The 23,624-nt window shown below is 44.6% G+C and overlaps 1 protein-coding gene across 8 annotated transcripts in view; it reads right to left on the bottom strand.

Moving 5' to 3' along the window:
* The window catches only part of PIEZO2 (piezo type mechanosensitive ion channel component 2), a 1,512,892-nt gene that overhangs the window by 128,371 nt on the left and 1,360,897 nt on the right, over window positions 1-23,624 (bottom strand). For all 8 annotated transcript variants that reach the window (XM_069613375.1, XM_069613368.1, XM_069613370.1 and 5 more), the window contains one exon: window positions 21,969-22,227. In XM_069613375.1, coding sequence (XP_069469476.1) covers window positions 21,969-22,227 — 259 coding nt within the window. The remainder of the gene's footprint in view (window positions 1-21,968; window positions 22,228-23,624) is intronic.

The following is a 23,624-nucleotide window of genomic DNA, read 5'->3' as shown; positions in this document are numbered from 1 at the left end:
ATAACACAAATCGAAGGTCTAAAACCTGTTGCCTAAGGCTGTTAGGCCTCCCATTGGCGCCATGGATCATTTTTTATATTTTGTATGTGGGAGAGGATGTGTAGAATGCAACTTACGTTTCCACCACCTCCCTTCCTTGCATTTGCGTTGGCATGGATTTTCGTTCTGCGCAAATGCTGGAGATTACTATGGGGTCCGTCTGCTTCATGCTTTACACCATGGGGATCCATTTTACATGCTGCCTGGCATGGCAAGCATCAGTCACAACTGAAATTAAGCTGTGCCCGAAATGTGAGCATGCCAGGCAGAATTTAATTGTAATTTTGAATGCTGCTTACTATGCGTAAATGGTAAGCACCTTTTGCAATTAAAAGTAAACAATTAAAAGTAAACACTTCCCGGCTCGCATGCTGGGCAGTGTTTAATTTTACTTGCGAGCATGCCAGTCTAGGGTGACTAGATTTCTTTAAAAAAAAATAAAATAAACGGACGGGCCATTGAAATAGAAGTAGTACTAAAGTAAATGCACATATAACTTTAGTCCTACTACTATGTCGCTGGCCCGTTGCGGGAGGCGGGGAGAAGGGGTGCTAACCTGCACACTCCTCTCAATGGAGGATAGCGCCGGGGAGGGGAAGGGGGAGGAAATGGGGGACGTGAAAAGCATTTCACGTCCCCATTCGCGCAGGAAGAGGTGCGCCGGGACCCGATTGCACCATCACCAAAAGGGGTTTAGAAAATAAAAAAACTCTCGGGACCCTGGGACGTCGGGTGATTTCCCCAGACTGTCCCGGGAAAACCCGAAGGTCTGGTCTCCCTATGCCAGTCAGTATTTGCTCACTTTGAACAGTGGAATACAAAAGTGCAGGGCAAAAGGCAATGTACACATGTGTACGCTATCTTTTGTCTGGCACATTTGCACCCTGTGACGGAAATTTGGAAGGGACCTGGATATGCCTGACTGCAAATGACCCATTTATATAAAAGGAGCTCCTTTAAATCAGACTCTGGCATTTCCAAAATGCTATTGTTACCTCTGTTTAGCCATACTATTTGAGGCCCCTCATCCCCACTCCTGTTATGCCTCTTGTGTCCTACCTGTGATTTGTCTTCTTCCTGATTCATGCCTCACTACAGAAAATCCAAGTCCAGGAGACTGAGTCCTCATGTTACGTCAAAACATCTGCTTGCCAGGCTAGTGTGTTTTTACCTTCCAACCAGACCTGGCTATGCTGCAATGCAAAAACAAGCACCGACAGGATGCAGGCGGGCTTTATGTACCTTGTGGGGTGGACGCCTACATCAATGAGCACTGTAATTGCATGTGCGGGCCCTTATTTGCTGGGGGGCACAGCACTAATCATGCATTATGATAGGATTCTATTATGCAATTCATAACAGCACCTATAACAATATATTTTTTGGCTAGTGGTCTAGGCAGAACCCTAGTCTGCGTAGTGCTTGCACTGGCACTGGGTGAGTGAGTGTGACAAATCAACTTCTGGGATGAATATCGGTTTCTAAACCATCAATCAGCCCCCCGGCCTCTAATACACAAGAAGGGATCTGAACAGATTGGAATAACAAGCAAATTATAAACCTCCGTGTCATGTTGGTAATGTGGACGGAATGACAGGACTATCTCCGAAAGTTCGTGTGGATCATTGGTTAGTTGCAACACGGCAAAAATACAATTATTACCTAATGATAAAAGGAGTGTCCAGTCACGGTGCATTCAAAATATCTATTTCTTTAATCACAACAGTCTAAGAACACTACAAAATACAACCCTCCCTGTATAGGAATGCAGAGGACAGACAGTTTCATAGATGGAAAAGAGATGTACTCTGGATACTGAGAGGAGGGGAGTTGGTATGGTTAATAACCACAACAGTTTCATAAGGTTTCTTGTATTTAGCACAAAGGGAGCAATGGGTCTTAAAATGTCTCTAGGGGCCTTCTGAGAAAGATCACAGGGACAGAACCACAATGTACCTTGTGCTGCAGATGTTCTTGGTGCTCGACAGGGTCGAGTTGGCTTCAGGGCGCTTGGCAGGCTTCTGTGACAGAGTTTGAGATGGGAGTTACTGCAGGTATTAGGCAGCACGCCGGTTTAGCGAACAAAGCTGGACGAACAGCTGCAGGCTGGCCTACACAGCAGCTTGGCGTCAGGAATCATTGTCTCAGTGCTGATCGGCAGTTCTGAATCACTGGTTGAGACATCTCGGATGTCTTTAAGCGATGGCGGCTTAACAACTGTCAGCGTTGCCGTCGGTTGTGGAGCGAGGAACTCGACTGGCTCAAAAATGTCCTTTAAGGCGGACTGCAGTAGATTCTGGTCGAGGTACTTCTCCCAGATTCTTCAATGGGCTTGTGTCGCACTTTGAGGCGGACAGGCCACAGCTGTGGAGTGTGTTGAAGCCAGCTGCCTTGTCCTTGGTTGTAGGTTCAGAGACGTTCTGGCACTTCTTATCCAGGAAGCTTGCTGCAGAGCTTAGCAGGGCACACTGTTACTGGCTGGGTACCAGTTCTGGAGTGGCTGGAGGGTCCTCTGAGTTCTGTATCTCCTTCTGTTCCCTGGGAGTTTTTTTTACAGGAGATATCTTGCTTCCCTCTTTGGATATCCTGGGCTTCTTTCACTGGTGGAAGAAGTGAGGTAGACTGTACTTTCAGCCAGGGTCCAAGGTTGAGTTCTCCTTTTTTACTTCTTGTGACGTCTTCAGATGATCTGCCATAAGAGGGAATCTGCCCTCTTTTAAAGCCAAGTGGGCCACAGTGATTGGTATGGGTTAAACCTACATTAATGAACCAATCCTGGGGTCCCTACCAACAATCTCCTGGATGCATGAGATCATAGCCAGAGTGCTTTTCAACAGGAAAAGTAAAGGGGTGAAAACAGGAACAATGAGTGCACTAGAACTAAAATGTCAGAACCCTTCTCTCAACAGATAGAGCTCTGGGCTCACTCCCTGGTGTTACTAAGTCCCACCCGTCTTCCTGTCTGTTGTGTTCAAAGGGTCTTTCTGGTTAATGGTCCTCTCTATGTGGTCACTGTTAAAGCGGGAGGACTCCCTTGAAGCTGGGGTGAGAACAGTCTCTCTGGCTATTGCAAACCACATTTTCATACCTTATGAATGGGGTGCCCCTAACGGGGTGGCCTACCGTATACAGTGCCAGACATGAAAGGTTACTGTCATTGATACTGAGGACGGAAGCTGGCTTCAGGTTGACACAGTTACATATGAAAGGTTGTTGGGTTTCCTGTCTCCTTTGTTAACCTCTGCAGCCGGTGTTAGGCAGAATCCTGTGCAGTTCCCTTAGGGAACACTGCAAAAAGATTAAGACTACAGGAGTAAGCAGTAAACCCAATTGGTAGCAGTCTGCACCACCCAGATTTACCTGGTAGCTGTGGCTGAGCAGTCAGACCTCTCTCAAAAAGAGTAGGGCAGTATATAGAGTATACACAATAGGGCCAAAAACACAGTAGAGCAAACAAACACTGACCGGAGCTTTGGATAAAAAGTATATAGTTATTTATTTAAAACACACTTTATGCAATATACTAGGACTCTAAATCAAAAGCAAGTTAAAACACATTCAGGTAAAGTATACACACCTCCCTTGATAACTATTAGACAAGTCAGAGTTAAAACACCACGATTTGTTAAAACGGATGTGAGCGTGTGACCTAGATGGCACTCCAATGGTTAGGTTAAAGGGAGAGAAAAAGGCATAGCATAGAAATAAAACAGGTCCCAACACTTTTAGGAGTTCTCAGCAAGGGAATAAAGGCAGTATACACTGTAGAGACAAAGTTCATAGGCCAGGCCTACTTTAAATGGAGGAAAGCGAAATGTGCCCAGGATCACACGGTTTAAAATGTACTAAATGTCTTTGCAGAATGTTCAGAAGAGGTTGGGGCGATACAAGAAGGTAAAGTTAGAAGGTCTGGGGCCAACCCAGTTGGAAAGCCAAGGATTTAAGGGTCACCTTGGGCAAACCGAAGAAAGGAAGGCCAGTCAGGACACAGTATCTTAAAGAGAGAGGAAGCTCCAGCGGTGGCAGTTGTTCCTGGCAGTGGTTGCAGTTCATTGTTTCGACCAGGGGAAGAGAGGATCTCGTCGAGGAGGAAACGTGGAGTCCTTGCACTGCACATGGATGAAACCAGCCGCGGAGTTCGTCGATAAAAGGTGCGTTCCTTTTATTCGCGGTCAAAGTGGTGAAGCTTGGCTATCCGGCCGCCGGGGTGCTTGGCACGGGCGAGTCGACCAAGAGACGTCTTTGGAAGGTGAAAGGGGCGAACTGGTTGGTCCCACCAGCTCAGAGGAAGAAGACTCGTCCAGCAGAAGATCTTCACTTGTCGTTGGGAAAGTGGTGAGTTTGCTGCAGCAGGGCTCCACCGGTGGTGTCGTTGTTGCAGATGGCTCAGCTTCTTCCCTCTTCGGATTCTTAGGTCCTGTGGCGACTTCTGAAGTTCCAGTCCCAAAGGCCCTGCTTTTATGCAGAAAAACCCCCATTCAACAGCCTAGCTGTCACTCAAACATGCTAAGTGGTGAGCCGGGCGGCTCACCACTGGCCCAATCAGAACAGAGTGCGACTTGAGTTGCTATGACAACGCAGTCCAGGGTGCCAATTCCCCTCCCCACCCATCCTGTGGAACCCAGACAGAGTGGCACCATTTGAAGGGCTTCTGTGGAGAAGCCCGCCAAAAAGTGGAACAAAGGGCTCGACCTTGGTCAGAGTTACAGAGACAGACACGAATGCCATTTTAGAAAAGAGTTCTGGGAAAAAGACCCAACCTTGAATTTAATATTAAATAAATAAACCAGCGGTATCTTTAACATTGCACCAAAAAGTGGTGCGTTTAAAATCAATGGGAAAATCCCATAGAGAATATTCCGGTGGAATATTTCGCGTGGTAACCACTGCCACCAGCCAGAAACTCGACAAGGGGGGACTGGACAGTGCCCCCTTGAAAACAGACCCAGGGGCAATATAATTAACCCCTTCCTGTACTTCCACAATATGATGGTTTGTACTGGTTCTGTTCACAATTTAGGACTTGTAAAGTCAATGGTGACTTTACATGCCCTGGGAGACAGTAGTCAGTCCCAGGGTATGGAGTCTATGTTTGGGAGTCACTATGACACCCCTGTGTTACTGCACTGAGGGTGCTGTGTAACACATACACAAAGAAAACAGATGATATCCTATGGAGCAAAAGACCCCCATAGCCCAAAATCACACAAATAGTCAGAGACATACCTCAAATCATGCCTAAGAGTGGGAGTAAAAAGAGTCTCACTCTTAGCAGGAGAAAAAAAACAACCCCCAAAAATCCAGCAAAGCTGCTGGGGGATTCACTAGGTTTGGGAAATTAGCCTTATAAGAGAATTCTCCCTAACACTCGCCCCCTCCCCCCCAGACTAAAGGACAGGAGGATTGAATCCACTCCTGGATGAATCTCATACCTCTAGTCGGGTTATAAACATCCTAGAGAGACCATCAGCATTTTGGAGGTGACACCTTGACCTGTGTTCAATGGATAAATCAAAGGTTTTCCTTTGTAAGATATATGACCTACAAACCCTTTGCTGAACATCTTCCTTGTTAAATTTATAGGGGATTTGGTTGACCAGTTCCTCAGACGTTGGTACAACTTCTGAACCTTCGTTAGGCTTTTTCAAGGGGTCCTTATAAAGGATTCCCTTAGATCTAGAGGGGCCTCCAAGGTTCCTCACCACCTCTCTGTTGGGAGCAGGTTGTATCTCAGGCCTCTTGGTTGGAGGAGTTGGGGTTAGGCAATGTACCTGCTTCCCATTCCTCTTAGATCTTACCTCACCTATTTTAGGAGTTTCACTCCCAATACTAGGAATTGAGTTGGAGTCATCAGTAGAAGGTCCAACAGTCTGAAGGTTTTTGCCCTTAGACTTGTCTTTTCTGGTTTTCCACCAGTATTGAGAATTATTAGTTCTCTTAGGCCTAGGTAGGGGTCCAGTTGGTCAATCCACCTCTTTCTCAGAAGCAGGGGGAGTCAAAGACTCTAAAACTGGGGGAACAATGATGGAGCTTGGTTCGGGCTCCCATTTCCCTAACATGTTATCCTGAAATTTGCCTGGGTTAGAGGTCAACTCACCAACACCAGGGCTTGTAGTGGGGTTCTCAGTAGAGGTTCCCACAGGCTTAGAGTGGTCCCTTAAGGTGGCCTCTCTAGCCAATTTGGTTAGGTTCTGCTGTTCCATACTGGGAGGTCTGGGGTACTGGACACTACTCCTAAAGTTCTTAGGTCATTCCCCAACAGGACTCTCCCTGGCACCTCAGTCTTAACACTGACAGGAATCCTCACTGTCATGTTATTACACTGAATGAGGGCTGGTAGGATAGGAACCATCTGGACAGGGCCTCCAGAATTTCTAGTGGGACCTTTGGGTGCCTTAGCCACATCCTCAGGTTTGAAAAAGCTTTCATCCACTACTGTTCTGCTAGCCCCAGTGTCTCTCCTGGCAGGAGTATCCTGGCCATTGACAAGAACACTGTCCATATAATACATTTTAGAGTTTGCTGGGAGGGAGTCATAGATTTCCCTATTCTGGCTGCTAACCAGCCCCATAGGCTCTAATGATACACTTGCTTGAAGACTCAAAGGGTCTTCAGCAAAGACTTCAAAGTGAGCGCTAGCCACTTGTACTTCCTCCTCAGGAGTGAAGGCTAAGGAGACTGTGCTGATCCCTGCAGGTTTACCCTTACACCTGGGATCTCCTTTGATGTGGTCAGGTGCCTTACAGACATAGCATATTCCAAATGCTCTCTGGAATGGTGGCTTGTTCTGACCTCCTTCTGGTTGGTGACCAGAAGGTACACTAGCCTGATGGGGTTTCCGTGGTGGCTTACCCTGGTTATTTTATTTGTGACCTTCTTTGGTATGGGAGGTATTACAATTCTCTGGATTCACTTTTGGTGGCTGCTTTCCCTCATCCTTTTTCTGAGTGACCCCTGAATCCTTGTGAGTAGCCCTGTTGGCAACCCACAAGTCAGTAGCCTTAGCTAGCTTCCTAGGATCTATTTCCTTTGAATCAGCTAAGTGCTGCCTGAGCACAGGAGAGCAGGCATCATAAATTGACTCCAACATCACAAGATTTCTCATTCCCTCATAAGTGTTCACTCTGTAACCCTTCATCCATCCCTCTAGGTTCTTCAAACTTTCATTCACCCAGGTAGCCCAAAGGGTACAATCATGCTTTTTGAGGGTCCTAAACCTCTTAAGGTACTGGGAAGGGGTCTTCCCAAATCTAGCTATTAAAGCTAGCTTCACACATTCATAGTCTGTCCTATCCACCTCCCCCAACTCCATTACCACATCAGATGCAACAGGGGGGAGCCTAGAGAATAACCAAGGAAGCAATTGATTCCCTGAGATGTCCTGGAGCCCATCATTATACTCAAACATAGCCAACCAATCTAACACATCCAACTTAGGTTCATACATACCCACAATCTCTTTAGGCATCCAGGGTCTTTTGGGATTGGATCTCCTAGAGGATCCAGAGAGAGAAGAATTTTCCACAGACAATTTCTTCATCTCTAGCTCATGCTTGAGCTCCATTTCTCTGAGCCTTAGTTCTTGGTGCTTTTGTTCAGATTGGGCACTAATTCTTTTGAATTCTAATTCAAGCCTCATTTTTTCCAGTTCAATGAATGCAGGACTTAATGTGGGACCTGACATAGGTCCAGTAGACACAGGCTGAGGTGCTCGAGCAGGCAGAGGGCCAGTGGGAACAGTTACATTAGTTTCCTCTTCCTCTTCCAACTCCACAACAATACTATCATTACTTTGATTCATATCATCCTCATGACTGTGGTTTCCATTTGCTGTGGAGGTAGGCTCATCTGAACCACTACCCAGACTTTGATTCTCTAACAATCTTTCTATCAGTTCCATTTTCTTGCCTTTTACAGGAAGATTCTTATGTCTACAAAGAACTCTTAAACAATCATCAGTTTTTGCAGAAAGGGACTCCTGGCTGTAACTTTCATTAGTTGACTTGTTTAAAAAATAGCTTTTACAGTGCTAAGCTTTGTGGTTAGTTGCACTAAAGTATTTAGAAGCACTCTAAAATGTATACTCAATACAAATCCCACCGCTGTACACCAGTGTTAGGCAGAATCCTGTGCAGTTCCCTTAGGGAACACTGCAAAGAGATTAAGACTACAGGAGTAAGCAGTAAACCCAATTGGTAGCAGTCTGCACCACCCAGATTTACCTGGTAGCTGTGGCTGAGCAGCCAGACCTCTCTCAAGAAGAGTAGAGCAGTATATAGAGTATACACAGTAGGGCCAAAAACACAGTAGAGCAAACAAACACTGACCAGAGCTTTGTATAAAAAGTATATAGTTATTTATTTAAAATACACGTTAGGCAATATACTAGCACTCTAAATCAAAATCAAGTTAAAACACAGTCAGGTAAAGTAGACACACCTCCCTTGATAACTATTAGACAAGTCAGAGTTAAAACACCACGATTTGTTAAAACGGATGTGAGCGCGTAACCTAGATGGCACTCCAATAGTTAGGTTAAAGGGAGAGAAAAAGGCAGAGCATAGAAATAAAACAGGTTCCAACCCTTTTAGGAGTTCTCAGCAAGGGAATAAAGGCAGTATACACTGTAGAGCCAAAGTTCATAGGCCAGGCCCACTTTAAATGGAGCAAAGCGAAATGTGCCCAGGATCACACGGTTTAAAATGCACTAAAAGTCTTTGCAGAATGTTCAGAAGAGGTTGGGGCGATGCAAGAAGGTAAAGTTAGAAGGTCTGGGGCCAACCCAGTTGGAAAGCCAAGGATTTAAGGGTCACCTTGGGCAAACCGAAGAAAGGGAGGCCAGTCAGGACACAGTACCTTAAAGAGAGAGGAAGCTCCAGCTGTGGCAGTTGTTCCTGGCAGTGGTTGCAGTTCATTGTTTCGACCAGGCGAAGAGAGGATCTCGTCGAGGAGGAAACGTGGAGTCATTGCACTGCACAGGGATGAAACCAGCCACGGAGTTCGTCGATAAAAGGTGCGTTCCTTTTATTCGCAGTCAAAGTGGTGAAGCTTGGCTATCCGGCCACCGGGGTGCTTGGCACGGGCAAGTCGACCAAGAGACGTCTTTGGAAGGCGAAAGGGGCAAACTGGTTGGTCCCACCAGCTCAGAGGAAGAAGACTCGTCCAGCAGAAGATCTTCTCTTGTCGTTGGGAAATTGGTGAGTTTGTTGCAGCAGGGCTCCACCGTTGGTGTCGTCGTTGCAGATGGCTCAGCTTCTTCCCTTTTTGGATTCTTAGGTCCTGTGGCGACTTCTGAAGTTCCAGTCCCAAAGGCCCTGCTTTTATGCAGAAACCCCCCCATTCAACAGCCTAGCTGTCACTCAAACATGCTAAGTGGTGAGCTGGGCGACTCACCACTGGCCCAATCAGAACAGAGTGCGACTTGAGTTGCTAAGGCAATGCAGTCCAGGGTGCCAATTCCCCTCCCCACCCATCTTGTGGAACCCAGACAGAGTGGCACCGTTTGGAGGGCTTCTGTGGTGGAGAAGCCTGCCAAAAAGTGGAACAAAGGGCTCGACCTTGGTCAGAGTTACAGAGACAGACACAAACGCAATTTTAGAAAAGAGTTCTGGCCAAAATACCCAATCGTGAATGTAATATTAAATAAATAAACCAGCGGTATCTTTAACATTGCACCAAAAAGTGGTGCGTTTAAAATCAATGGGAAAATCCCATAGAGAATATTCCGGTGGAATATTTTGCGTGGTAACCACTGCCACCAGCCAGATACTCGACAAGGGGGGACTGGACAGTGCCCCCTTGAAAACAGACCCAGGCGCAATATAATTAACCCCTTCCAGTACTTTCACAATATGATAGTTTGTACTGGTTTTGTTCACAATTTAAGACTAGTAAAGTCAATGATGACTTTACATGCCCTGGGAGACAGTAGTCAGTCCCATGGTATGGAGTCTATGTTTGGGAGACACTGTGACACGCCTGTGGTACTGCACTGAGGGTGCTGTGTAACACATACACAAAGAAAACAGATGATACCCTATGGAGCAAAAGACCCCATAGCCCAAAATCACACAAATAGTCAGAGACATACCTCAAATCATGCCTAAGAGTGGGAGTAAAAAGAGTCTCACTCTTAGCAGGAGAAAAAAAACAAACCCCAAAAATCCAGCAAAGCTGCTGGGGGACTCACTAGGTTTGGGAAATTAGCCTTATAAGAGAATTCTCCCTAACAGCCGGGCCCCATGTGGTCATTTTTAAAGTACCCTATATTGGTATGTTTATCACTGCCACCAGTTGTAGGGCCTAACAAAAGAGCAGGGCGGATCCATGGAGTTTTCGTTAGTTAATCATGTTTCCCATTGCAGGGGAAATGTTAGTCCTCCTCCTTCCAGGAGATGACATTGTGCATTCATCGGCTGTCACATTCCAACTAACAATGACAGGGGCGTACGGGGCCTGTAGGCGTTGGCCAGCTCGGAGTACACAGGTCTATGCTTTTGTTGTGGTGTGAGCATAGGAACATGTGTGTGGATTAGCCCAACACATGTTCCTGAGGTTTTTCTACCATCATTCAATTTAATTAAAAATGTCAAAAAGCCCAGGTGAGTGCACCATGTGGACGGTCAAATTACTCACAGTAGGCATGGGGGAAATTAACATAACAGATAAAGCAACAAATGAGGAAAGAAATCTGAGAAAAATGCAGTCTTTATAGATAATATGCCTTTTCAAAGTGTTTTAAAAAGGAGGAGCTCAAATTTGTATACTAGGAAAGATAAAAGATGGTCAGCCTACTGGGCTGTGGACTATCGGGTTGCACACACATATCTTCAGCGGGTGCATTAACCCAACTGAGTATGTGACCAGCTATTGGCATACAATACAGTACAAGGGATACAATCTAAATTTGGTAAACATTTGTATTTGTATTTGTTTTATTTGCATTGCGCAGCTGGCCCAAAGGCATGTGGGCGCATTTCTTCAAAAGTACATAGTTACAGAGGACAAGCAACGCAAAAAGTTCAGGGTGGCAAGTGCCGCCCAGTTTACAGGCTGAAATGTACAGGCATACAGGCATACAGGAATACCAGTAAGAAAATTACATACAGTACAACCTCGGTACAGATAAGGTTACACGAGATTCCGAACATAAATAGCAAGTATGTGTGCGTATAGTGCACTCATTTACAGTAGGATACAACTGTTATGCAGTACAATGACATGGTGATACAGGTTAGACACATTTAGGGAGCACATTCCTTTGCTTTTTCCCTTGAGGGAACGGTTTAATTTATCCTTCAGTTACTTTTGCTGTCTCATTATTTTCCTTTGTCATTCACAACAGATTTAACTTTTTTCTGGGCTACAGAAATAAAATGAGCGCAATTTGCAATTGCCTGTCCTTCTGAAATGCCAGCAGGGCACATGCCTGTTAACTGACATGCCACTGACCCTTTCCCAGCCCAAGTGGCCTGGCAGAAGCATGTGCATGTTAGTAATCCTCCCATTTGCACCTGAGCCCAGCATTTCTCCACAGCTCTGACCTAACTGGGACCACGAGACAAGACGCGACATTGCCTGCTCTGTATTGTATTTGTTTCTCTGAGAGAGGAGGTGTGAGAGGATCCAGCTGTGTTGCCTTCCTACTGACCTCTCAGGGCTACTCCCATCAGGACACTTTAACCACATGAAATAATGGGCTCTTGAAGAGAACATAAGCATGAACGCATATATTAATTAGAGTTAAATGGGAAACATGTAGGTAGGTTGCGACTGGATAGCAGATGTCTGATGTGGACATGCTTTATACATTCGTCGATGTATCTACTTTTATGAACATGAGTACATTCAATTAATGTGTACTTTGCAGTGAATGGGTATTGGCGGGCTAGAGACCTCCTTGGGGTGGTCCTTTTCCCTGGCCCACGCCCACTGCCAGCGCGGGGGGGTATAGCCATCACACTGTCCCAGTCCTGTCTCGCTGCAACACAAAGTATTTCAGTCAGGATTCTTGCTGTGAATCTGCAATGGAGTTTTCTCTACTTTGTTCTTTGTGTGAGCTGCAGGCAGGTGACAACGTGCCCTGGTCTTGTCATGTATTCAACTTTAGATGGCTCAACAAAGAAATATTCTGCACAATCTCACATTTTTTAGACAGAGTTGGCACACCACTAGTTGTCACCCCAAATGCCTCAACCATCCCAATAGTTTTATGGCCATGATTTCACCCGCATCCAGTCAGCGCCTCTCCACTTACTTGTCAAGCCACATGACTGCATTCTCTGGGCTAACTTCCTTACTCCACCACACGGTCATCCCCTCCCTTGCTAATAAACCCCCCCTATCAATGTGACTGCCTCCAACTCTCCTGACCCCACTGGTTTATTACATGGTTGAGTGAAACTCATCCCCCTGCTTAGAACGTGTTCAGGGAGCCTCAACATTATCACAAGCCATGTCCCTGTATGCCTCTCTCACTTTATACCCAATGACTTTAAGAAACCTAGTGCTTAACAGACTGATCTCCTAACAAATAACTTTTGCAATTGCTTCCAATCAGGATTCAGATAAATGCGCCCGATGAGATGGAGCACAGCCATGTCTCTAGTGTGCTCACTACATCTCAAAATAACCATCTGCCTCCATCCTTCCCCTCCTTAATCACTCAGCCTCCTTCATCATCATAATCACATGGCACTCTTACCGTTACAATGTCCTATTGGCATCTCTTGATCTCCTCTTACTTGGTCAACTTCATATCTATCAGAACTTTCTTTATTTCATGTCCTGGTGCTTTTCCAACTAACGGCAACCTCCCCATAGAGTAGGGTTCAGGGAGCTCTGCCTGAGTCTCTTCCATCTTCTCGATGTGCCCCACTGGCCTTGTGGGACTAATTTGAATTCTTCCAGCACATCTTCGCTGATGACACTAACAGTTTAGTTTATTCTCCTCCTTCTCAATCATCTTTCAGACCATGATAAATGGCTGCCACATTGCGATCCAATGCTGCATGACCCTGCTTATTGCACGGCTAACCACTTCAAAATGTGCATTGAGAGTGGGTCCATTATATATCAGTGTCTCGTTTGTCCCATATACTTGCCCCATTGTAATTACCCAGAAGGCTGCAAGATCAATCCGTCGGGAAGATGTGAATGTCCTTCACAACTGCAATTGCATCCACTGACCTCTTCCACATAATCAACCTTTATAAAATCTATCCCACCAATCATGTAACACAAACACATTCTTTATGATTGCCCTACTCATTATAAATATTATAATAATCTCATTAAACATTCTAGCTCTCATCTTTGCCACGTGAACTTTGTTCTCACTCCCAGATACAAGCTTCCATAACTTATTGACCCACCCTCAATAGCACCCTCAGGCAGGTTTCCTCTACACTTCCTCTACACTTTGAACCATAGCCAATACTCACTTCCTGGGTCTGCAACCTGTGTCTTTCCAGCTGTTTGAACTACATCTTCCATGATCCCTCACCGTTGACTATGCTGGTGGTGATGGGAGAGATAAAGATTGCTGACCCCTGCACTAGCTCATCATCATATGCCCCCATGTGCTGCATCCGCAGCAACTTGAGGACATATGTATTCTAACATCTCTGCACTGTAGCTTTTTATGATTCGAGCACAAGTGCCACCTCCCCCTCTTTATATATTAGCCCTTTACAAACTAACTGCTAGACTTGCACATCAAATTAATTGAAAATGCACCAAAAATAGTCCAATAGGTCTGCAGTCTTTGTTGATTGCTATAACCTTAAAATTGGCCTGGATAAATTAATCACTGGCCTGAGACAGTTGTACCGTCTCTTTGACCAAAACAAAAATACAAAATCTGCAAAACAGATCACCACTAATTCCCCCCCCAAAACATAATTATTTTAATGAGAATCAGAGTAAACCTTATGGAAAATCTTAAGACATCTGTACCCAACCTTGACATATTCCCAGATCTCAAGTTTCAACAACTTTAATCATGTTCATACAATAAATCACCAAATTCATAATTTCTAGGAATGGAGAACAAAATCATAGAAGTGGTGGTGCTTCTCTATAGATCTCCGACTGTCAGGATTATTACCAATGCCATGCTGAGAGGCCCATTGCCACTTGCAAAGGACACATGCCAGTCTTTTATTTGTGCTATTGAACCTCTGCATTGTGCACAGGGGTTTATACTTATATTAATGTGCTGGTTTCTATGTTTGTAGATGATTTACTGGTGTTTGTCAGAGAACCCTCCAAGAACATTACTCTCATACTAGCAGATGTTGACACACTTGATGAGGGATCACAAATAATTGTGAACCAGGCTAACTCAGAGACTCTACCTCTAAACATGTACATCGTACAGTAGACAATGAGCGGTATACGATTTTTAGATGATACTGTTTGCTACTTTGAGATACACTTGCCACACACACAAAACATTGAATATAAATGATATGAAGATCCTTTGACACATTGAACACATATTGGAGCAATGGAGAGAGCTACCACTTTCAATGTCAGGTCAAGTGTATTTCTTCCGTATGATGGTTCTCCCATATTTTCAGATCAATTTTTTAATATTCCTATTAAAATTACAGAGTTTTTTCGGTAGTCTTCACACACTTTTTTTGTAAACTGATATGGAGATAATAAGCTTAGATTGAAATGGGAGGACTCTGACTACAACCCACAGAATGTGGCAGTCTCGCGGTCCCTGACTTAGAGTCCTACTACCTGGTTGCACATATTCATAACGCTTGTTTCTGGTATACCAATACTAAACCTGCTCTGTGTGGGAGGTATTCTAATCCACTGCTCACTGTCTAATGCACTTATTTACCATCCCTGAGGGATATGCAGCAGACATTGACCGCATAGACGTAGCAGTCTGGGCTTCCGGGAAGGTACATAGAGAGCAAAAGCTGCATCTATATTTTTCATCTGGCCTTTATTTGGAGAAAACAAAAATCAATCTCCTGGTAACCTCTGATGCAGCCTTTTTGAAGGAATTTGCTGAAGAAGGACTGATAACAATTGAGGATGATTTCCTAGGGGAGCTTTCCTGTCATATATTAAAATATGTGAATTGGCATGGAACTTCACTAGCTACCTTTTATTTAGGTGTAGCTTGCCCATAATGGATTAAGGGGCTTTGACCCGGCACCCATTTTGGATGAGTCAGCCCAGTCAAAACACTGACTGCTGCTGGGCTGGATTTAAACGGTGCAGGGAAACCTGGTTTCCCTTTGACAGTTTTAGTGTCCCAATGGGCAAGTCCAATCAGCCTTGCAATGCCTGGATTGTTTTGGTACCCCAGCCTTGCATGGCCCATTAGGGAAGCAGACTGAGGACATGTAAGCCAGAATGTACATAGGGGATACTCCTGCACCTTCCCACACATTTAGAAAGCCAAGGACATTAAGCTCTGTGTGCTTTGGCTTCTCTGCGCATGTGCTGGAATCACTAAGCTATCCCTGTTTCTTGGTTGCTCTTTTGCGCTGTACATGAGCAGGAGGGGCTTCATGGCAGGTGATACAGGTTGAGCAGTGTCCGGAATGGTGGTGCTGCTAAGAAAATAAAAGTATGAATGTATTTTTGTGTTTGTTTTATGCAGGTGTTTGTGAATGAGAGTATGGGAACATGTATGAATGAGCAAATTAATGCTATGTGAATGTGTGTGTGCTTGAATTTGTACTAGGCATGGTGGCCACTGAGTTGGTGTGAGGGGTGATCGGTCTGGGGGCTAATTTGGGAGTCATCTGGACACATATTCTTACTGTGGCATGGATTTTTTCACTGGGCATCAATGGTAAAGGAAATATTATAGGTGGTATTAGATGCCTAGACTGGCATAACCTGGTGCAGCCAGTTTGGCTATATTTTCTGTCTGTGACATGTCATTTTCTACTGGGCATCAGTGGTAAACCAAATGTAAGTGTTCTTACATGGCTAGACCAGTCTACTTTGCTGCAGTCTGTGTGGCTGCATTTCCTTACTATTTGTTTACTGGGCCTCAAGAGTAAGGCACACCTGATATGTGTTATTACATGGTTATACTGACCTACATTGGTGCAGCCATTCTAGACAGGTTTTCCTAGTGTGGGAAGGAACTTTGAATTGGTCCTCAAGGGTAAAGCACACATGATAAGTGTTATTTATGTGTCTGTACTGGCCTACATTAGTGCAGCCAGTTTCAAACGTTTTTCTTACTGTGGCATGGCATTTTATTCCTGGTAATCAAGGGTAAAGCCAACATGATGACAGTTACATGGCCATACTGGCCTATGTTGGTGCAATCAGACTGGACATGTTTTCCTATCATTGGATATCATTTTTACTGGCAAACCCAAACAGAGTATTTTCTTTCATGCGACTACTGGCATATTCCAACACAGCCATCAAGGGTAGGTTTTCGTATAGTATCATTACTGGCATGATGTGCAGATCAAATGTAAGTTTGTTCTTGGATGGGAATACTGGCATATATTGGTGAACCCATAATGGGCATATTTGGGCACAGCCATCATGAACATGTTTTAAACTAGCATATATTGGGGGGAAAGGCATCATGAACATCTGTTGGAAAATGCTTCTGTTCACTGTTCATGACTTGTATCTATTGGTCTTTTTCATAAGCTACCCTGCACGGCCAATTGCAATCTATGTGCCCTTTTGCTAAATTTTTCACAGAAAGGTTGCTGTAAAATGCACCATTTTATCCTACAATTGTAAAGAATTTCTCAGTCGAACCCACATATTTGTAGGCACCCCTCCGCTTAAAAAAAATGTCGTAGTATAAAAGCTTGCAGCAATCTATGAAAAAAACATTTTGTTAACTTCCCCAATGCTCCAGCCGAGAGTCATTTAGTTAACTTTGTGATGAATTCGAAGGGATGTGCTAGGCTTATTCGACAATGTAAAAACCTGCTGTGTTACTGTTTTCCCTCTCTAGAAGATAGGAAGATAGGAAGCATATTTAGGGAAGCCCTTTACTGACTTCAATAGTTGGTTGTAATGCAACAATTTGAACTGGTGTCATTAAAATATTCACACCAAATATTGCAATTTAAATATTTCCCCCAGTATTATGAGCCTGGACTATATGCCCCCAATCCACCTTTTTACATTTGGCTTGTGGTGGTTCTAATATTCAAATACAAGTAGAGACATAATTGGGATATGATCAATGAAAGAACAGATATTTATCTCCCCGTGTACCCAGAAGCCTGGTATGGGCTTGACCTGCTTAATCACAAACCTCTCATTGTCATCGCTAAAACCTGATAAGCCCCCCCCCCCCAAGTACAACTGATTATAGAACATGGCCTTGCGCAATGAACTAGAACTGACTGTAAGGGGTCTTACTCCAGCTGCTTCATAACCAACAGACTTTGGGAGTAATAATGCTAGTCGTACCCATATCACATAGAGTTACCAGATACCCCTGATGATTAACCACAGGTATTTCTTTTCTATGAGCTAATACTACTACTATACTAATAATACTCTGTAATGGTTACCCCAACATTCACATAGCAACTATATGGTTTTGATTTCTATATAAGCCACACTCATCGCTGTCATTACAATGCAGTATTCATGTTAAACTTCAATAAAAGAACGTTAGAAAATAATTTCCATTGAAGCCCCCTTGGCCATCAACTTCCTCGAAGCACATATTAGTATCCTGCCTTCGTCAAGTGCACGGCACATAAACACATCTCTCACTCAAAAGTGATCTCCCAAGAATCTCATGCAAGTATGGTTAGCCCAAGTATTCCAGAAGCTTCCTTCTGAGTTAGTGCGCCAGTTCTTAACTGGACATCTTTGGGAAAAATACGTTATCACACATCAACTATAACACTCTGGCAGCCCAAATATCACTCTGTATGATAATCAATCTGAAGCATGAGGGCAAAGAAGTGTCATTGATTTTACAGGACACTGCGGTCTATCACATAACCTTTAATGCCAAAGAATAACATTCATTTAACACAATCGGATTGGCTAACTTCTTCTTACAGTGGATCCAATAATTTCTCTTGGACAGAAGTCTAATTGCTGGAGTTTAAATCCCTCCCAGTATGAGTGAGATCCTCCATCTGAAATGAAATGACTGCCTGTCCTTCAATGTTCCTTGCTCTTTCACTTTGGTCAGAGTAAGAACTCTGGGCCGTGTTTATTGTAGACACAACCTTTATTTACTTCACAGCGTTTATTTGGTTCTATGTTCATTCATCCCCAGATTGTTTTTCGGGGAGTTTTTTGCTGAAATGTTTTTACTGAAAAAATCATCAACTTATTTCTTTTTATTTGGGGTGGTTACCCCCATGCCTCCCCTTCCTTTCTTTTTATGTATTCTCTATCCTCCCACCACTCCCAGCCCTTATTTGCTCTTTCCCAACCCCACATTTATTGATTCATTGTTTCGGCCGACATTTTTCGGCTAAAACCCCACAAAAAGAAATGGGCGGTGAATAAACACTGTACCATTTATTTATGCACCCCCATTCAAAGATGAAGGTTTCTCAGGTCAGGCGCTGCCAAAAGATATAACATAACATTTGTTTATGAAAGTACTTGAAGGCAACGTGATGTGGAAGCCCACACAGAGAGCAGACTGCTCCTATAGGTCCTATTTGAGAAGCCGACCATCACCATTAAGCTAATTTTAAGTCATACAAGATGGCAGCAAGGGAACTGAATCAACATTTCAGTGCACTATCATATCATAACATCTATATATAAAAAATTCCTAGGAGCTGTTTCTGTACTCAGCTGATGCAATTTGTCAGTGTTAGGTTTCCCTCTGCTGTCCAAATGGCAAAGTGCACCTCTCTGTGTCCTCTTACTTCCACAACAGCTATAATTTTAACAAACAGAATGAGCATGGTGCTACGCTGTCACCTTCACCTTCCACTATTGCAAACATTCAAAATAATTTCAAGTTACTTCTTTCCACCCACACTTCTCTTCACACAGGGCATAGAGGTTCCAGTGGCAATAAACAGTTAATTAGCTGCTCAACATTGCAGTCTCTAAAGAGTGAAGCGCTGTAGGACTAATACCTCCTCATGAGCTAAAACTGAAAGCAGGTGCTGTAATTATGCTACTACGCAATGTTATGCCATCACGGGGACTCTGCAATGGAACAAGGTTGACAATTACGCGTCTACAAAGACAAATCAAAGAGCCTGTGTAATCGGTGGAACTTAGATACTGCTCTCATACCGCGCATACCTCATATTCCATCTGCTACAAATAGGCCTTTCAAATTCAAAAGAATACAGTTACCTACACATTTAGCCTTTTCAATGAACATTAATACGTCATAGGGACCTACGCCCCCTTACTGGAAGCGATCAGAGTTAATTCCGATATTGACCTTCAAGATCTGCTAGAACGGCATACGTTATGCTGGGAACGGCTAGTAAACATTTCCTTTAAAATCCAATTATGGTGGTTGAATGAAATATTTGATTTCCTGCTCATGTCCCCTTATTGGACACACACAAACTTTAGTTGTATCTCTCTCTCTCTCCAACTACCTTCATGTATCCCTCTACTCACATCTGTCTCTCTCACCTTCTCCTCTCTCTCACTAAGACTTTCCTCTTTCCCTCTATTTTATTCACACTTCACCTTTATATTGTCCATTAGTGTGTGTACATAGACTTTCTTTTCAGCCCTTCTAAAGTTTCAAATCAACAATGTGTTAACTACTGTCTCCTTTGACTTCTTGCAAACACTCTCACTATTGCACTCTTCCCTTGCATCCTTCTCTATTTACCGCTCTCCTTCCTGCTATGATATGATATGGTATTCATAACGTGCCTGTAAACAAGTGTTTCTAGGCGCGACAAGACAAGGAGGGGTTAACAAACAGAGGACAAAACAATGATCTTACTAGGCCTTGTGTCATTCAGATCGTGCAAGTGTGGGGGAGCGTGAAGGGGAGAAGTGCAAAGGGGTGAGGGGAAGGGATAAGTGCAGGTAAATCAATAATTGCAGCCAGCAGGTGGCTCATAAGTGCAGAGTGAAGGGGCGGCAGGGTTGCAGGAACAGACCCTTAAGTGTTGGGGAGCCCGGAGGCAGTGCAACGGCAGCTGGACATGCAGGAGCCTGGACCCGAGTTCAGAGGTTATCCAGGTGACAAGTGCATGGGCCACTCAGAAGCATCAGCAGGGGAGAGCAAGAGAGAAAGTGGAAGCCAAAAGGAAGGTCTTGAGTTTCTTCTGGAATCGGAGGTGGTTCTGCTCAAGTTTGATATAGGCAGGGAGGCTGTGCCAGAGGGAGACCCCAGCAGAGGAGACAGATCTGCCCCCAACTCTCTGCTTGGAGAAGGGCCTGACCCTCAGAGAGTTGGAGGTTTATGACTGGAGAGCTTGAGCAGGAAGATGTTTTGGAAGAGAAAGCTGGAGGTAGAGCAGCCGCAGGGCCCAGAAAGCCTAGTGGACAATGCAGAGGGTCTTGAACTTGATCCTTGAAGCCACGGGGAGCCAGTGACGAGATTTCAGAGCTAGAGAGATACGATCCCAGGGCTTGAGGCCAAGGACAAGTCTCACAGTCCTGTTCTGGATAAGTTGTAAATGTCAAAGAGTAGATGCAGGCAGATTTATGAAGAGGCTGTTGCAGAAGTCCAGCCTAGAAAGAACCAGAGCACTGGAGACAGTGAGCTTCTGGGGAAAGTGAGAACAGGAAGAATACCTCTGAGGAGGTGCAGCTGATATTTTGACTTCTTGGAGATGTCAGAAATGTGAGGAGAGAAGGAGAGGGTGGAGTCGTAGATGACACCAAGGTTCTTAGCCTCAAAGGAAGGTACAGGTGTGCCAATGAGGAGGATATCATTCTCAGTCTTACTGGCATTAAGGCAGAGATCGTTGGTGGCACAGCATTCCTGAATTGCAGCCAGACAGTCTGGTATGAGAGAAGGAGCAGAGGTGTCTGAGGGGAGTCTGAAAGAGAGCATAGCACTGAAAATTGGAGCAGAAAGTAGCGATGCAGTGGGCAAGAGGTGCCAGGTATTGGTTGAACGGCCAGGAAGAGAGGTTAGACCCCTGCAGAACACCACAAGTAGAGAGATAGATAGAAGAGAGAAAAGACCCCAGTTGGACCTGAGAGGGTCCAGCAGAGAGAAAGGAGGTCAAACAGGCCAGGGCCTGATCAGTGTTACCTAGGTTGTCACAGAGACATTTGAGCAGGATGGCATGGTTGACCATGTCAAAAGAAGAGGATAGATCAAGGAGAATGAGGACGTAAGGGAGATTGGAGTCAAGATTGGAAAGCAGGGCTTCACGGGTGTTCAGGAGAGCAGTTTCCATGCTTCTAGCAGCCCTGAAGCCAGACTGGTGGTCGTGGAGGCAACCAACAGATTCAGTATGCAGATTAAGCTGGAAGATGGCCAGCTTTTTCCAAGAGTTTGCCCCGGAAAGTAGTGATGGAAATAGGGCAATTGTTAGCCGGACAGGAAGGATTGGCTGAGGGCTTCTTAAGAAGGGGGTGCACAAGTGAGTGCTTAGGGGGTAGGGGAAGGTTCCTGTGACAAAGGAGTGATTGCAGAAATTGGCTAAGGCTGGAACAAGGGTGTCGATGTGGTCCTTGATGGTTCTGGATGAGCAAGGGAGAACCTGCTTTGACAAGATTTTCATAGATCGGACTTGACGTCTAGAAACATCGTCAGGAGTGAACAGGGGAAAGGAGGAGAAAGGAGGAGGAGAGATGGCCTCAGACCATCTCTCCAGTTACTCGTACTCCCTAACAATGGGCAACCACACGTACAAAAATTTATTAGGAAGTAAAAATGCTCGCAGCAAAAAAATACTTCTCTCACTCTTATTTAAAATCACTGCACAGATTTGACAAATTCTCATGATTATGGAAGCATTTCAGAGAAAGAGCAAGCATGGACCTACCTCTGTGTATACAATGGCCGTCATCCAGAACCGCTTGCTCGGCCTTGGGACAGACAGCATGGCCCACAGGAATATAAGGATGGGAAGCACGAGCGTGATCATTGAGGCCGATATCATATGATTCAGGATAATCACAAAATAGCACACCATCTCTGAGCGCGCCACCAGCGTGTTGTACAAAGAGTATATGAGAAGCAGCGGCCTGGGTTGACCTTTGTAGAACTTCTCGGAACTTTCTAACTCTTCATCTTGGAACATCCTAAAAAAGACAAAGGTATGTGAAAAGTCTGAAAATGCAGCCAATTTCTTGCACGCTCTCCCTAATGTTTGAAACGCTCCCATCAAATCCCGATGATTATGCCTGAGGCATTGACTTTTCCCGGCGCCATTGCTGTGCATAGCTGCTGACCTATAATGTAAGGGGGCATTTTACGTGGGATGTTCTCAATTAGTTTGGGCCTACTTCTCCTTGCTAAAGGCACAGGAGAAAGTGCTTTTTAGACACAGGGCAGCTTTCTAGCACGTGGATATTCAATTTTCCCAACAGAGCTAAGAACGGGAAAACATGCATGCATATGTAAAGACTGGTGTGGTTGTGATGTGGCTGCTGAGCTGATCTTAGTCCTTCACCCACGGTGCTACGTTAAATTAACACAAATAAAAGAAAATGGGCCAAAAATAACGGTATATTTTGCAGAAACCCAAGAAGAAAAAATACTTTTTTTAAAAAAAAATAAGTGCAGGGGGAGAGCTTCACAGCCACCACATCCCCTCACTTAATGTACACCCTTACCTCACGCCCTATTTATTGAAAAACGGTACCAAAATGCCATGAAAATTCGACTTTAAAAACTCGTTCTTTTCGGCCTCGTTGTTTTGGTTTTCGTTTTTTGGGCGGAATAGCAGTGACGCCAACCACTGAATCCTGTGCTGATGGGTGTGCACCAGTTACTAGTGTATTCAGAATCTATCACTCAGCCGCCAGCCGTGTAGCCACGTGGAGGAGCCTTTGAGAATCCCGCGAGAGGGGTAGGTGGCGTTGGGCAGCCGCACCTTGCGCACTGTGCGTCCGCTTGTATTTTGAGAATCTTGCCCAATATAGTAAGGGAGGGTGGTGATAAGGAAAGACAGGGCTGCCGATGTCATTGTGTTGAGTCATGTGTGGTATGGTTGCTCATTGGGCTAGTGGCAGAATGTAACTATGGCAATGGCCGCTGCGAGACTATAGGGTGGCAACAATAATGCTACCAGGTGCTGCAGGCACTATCCCCACCCATCCAATTAAGCACACTTTAGGCCTCGAGTAGATAAAGTGCACATCCAGTACTGCACAAGTGCTGTTTATGAATACGCAAACAAGCAACTGGTGGCTACACATGTGCCTGGAAATGTGATAGAACTCTGAGTACATCCTAGTGACGTACGGAGGAGGGGCCAAAGACAAACTAGAAAAACACCCACATTAGGAATCAAACTTATGCAACATTTGGTAATTATAAAATGTGGAGTAAAAGCTTTAATCCTGCTTTTCCTGCTCTTAATCAGAGAACTGGGGAATATGGGAAGAATGTATTTTTTGTTTTTTTTAAAGTTCATTGAGCAACAAACACTCCCTTCACTGTCATTGCCCGTTTTTTGAAGTCTAGGTATAAATAC

The sequence above is a fragment of the Ambystoma mexicanum genome, chromosome 5p (assembly GCF_040938575.1).
Source record: "Ambystoma mexicanum isolate Mex_15411 chromosome 5p, UKY_AmexF1_1, whole genome shotgun sequence".
NCBI classification, from domain to species: Eukaryota; Metazoa; Chordata; class Amphibia; order Caudata; family Ambystomatidae; genus Ambystoma; species Ambystoma mexicanum.
Note: the sequence above shows the minus strand (reverse complement) of the source record. Positions and strands in the feature narration are given on the sequence as shown.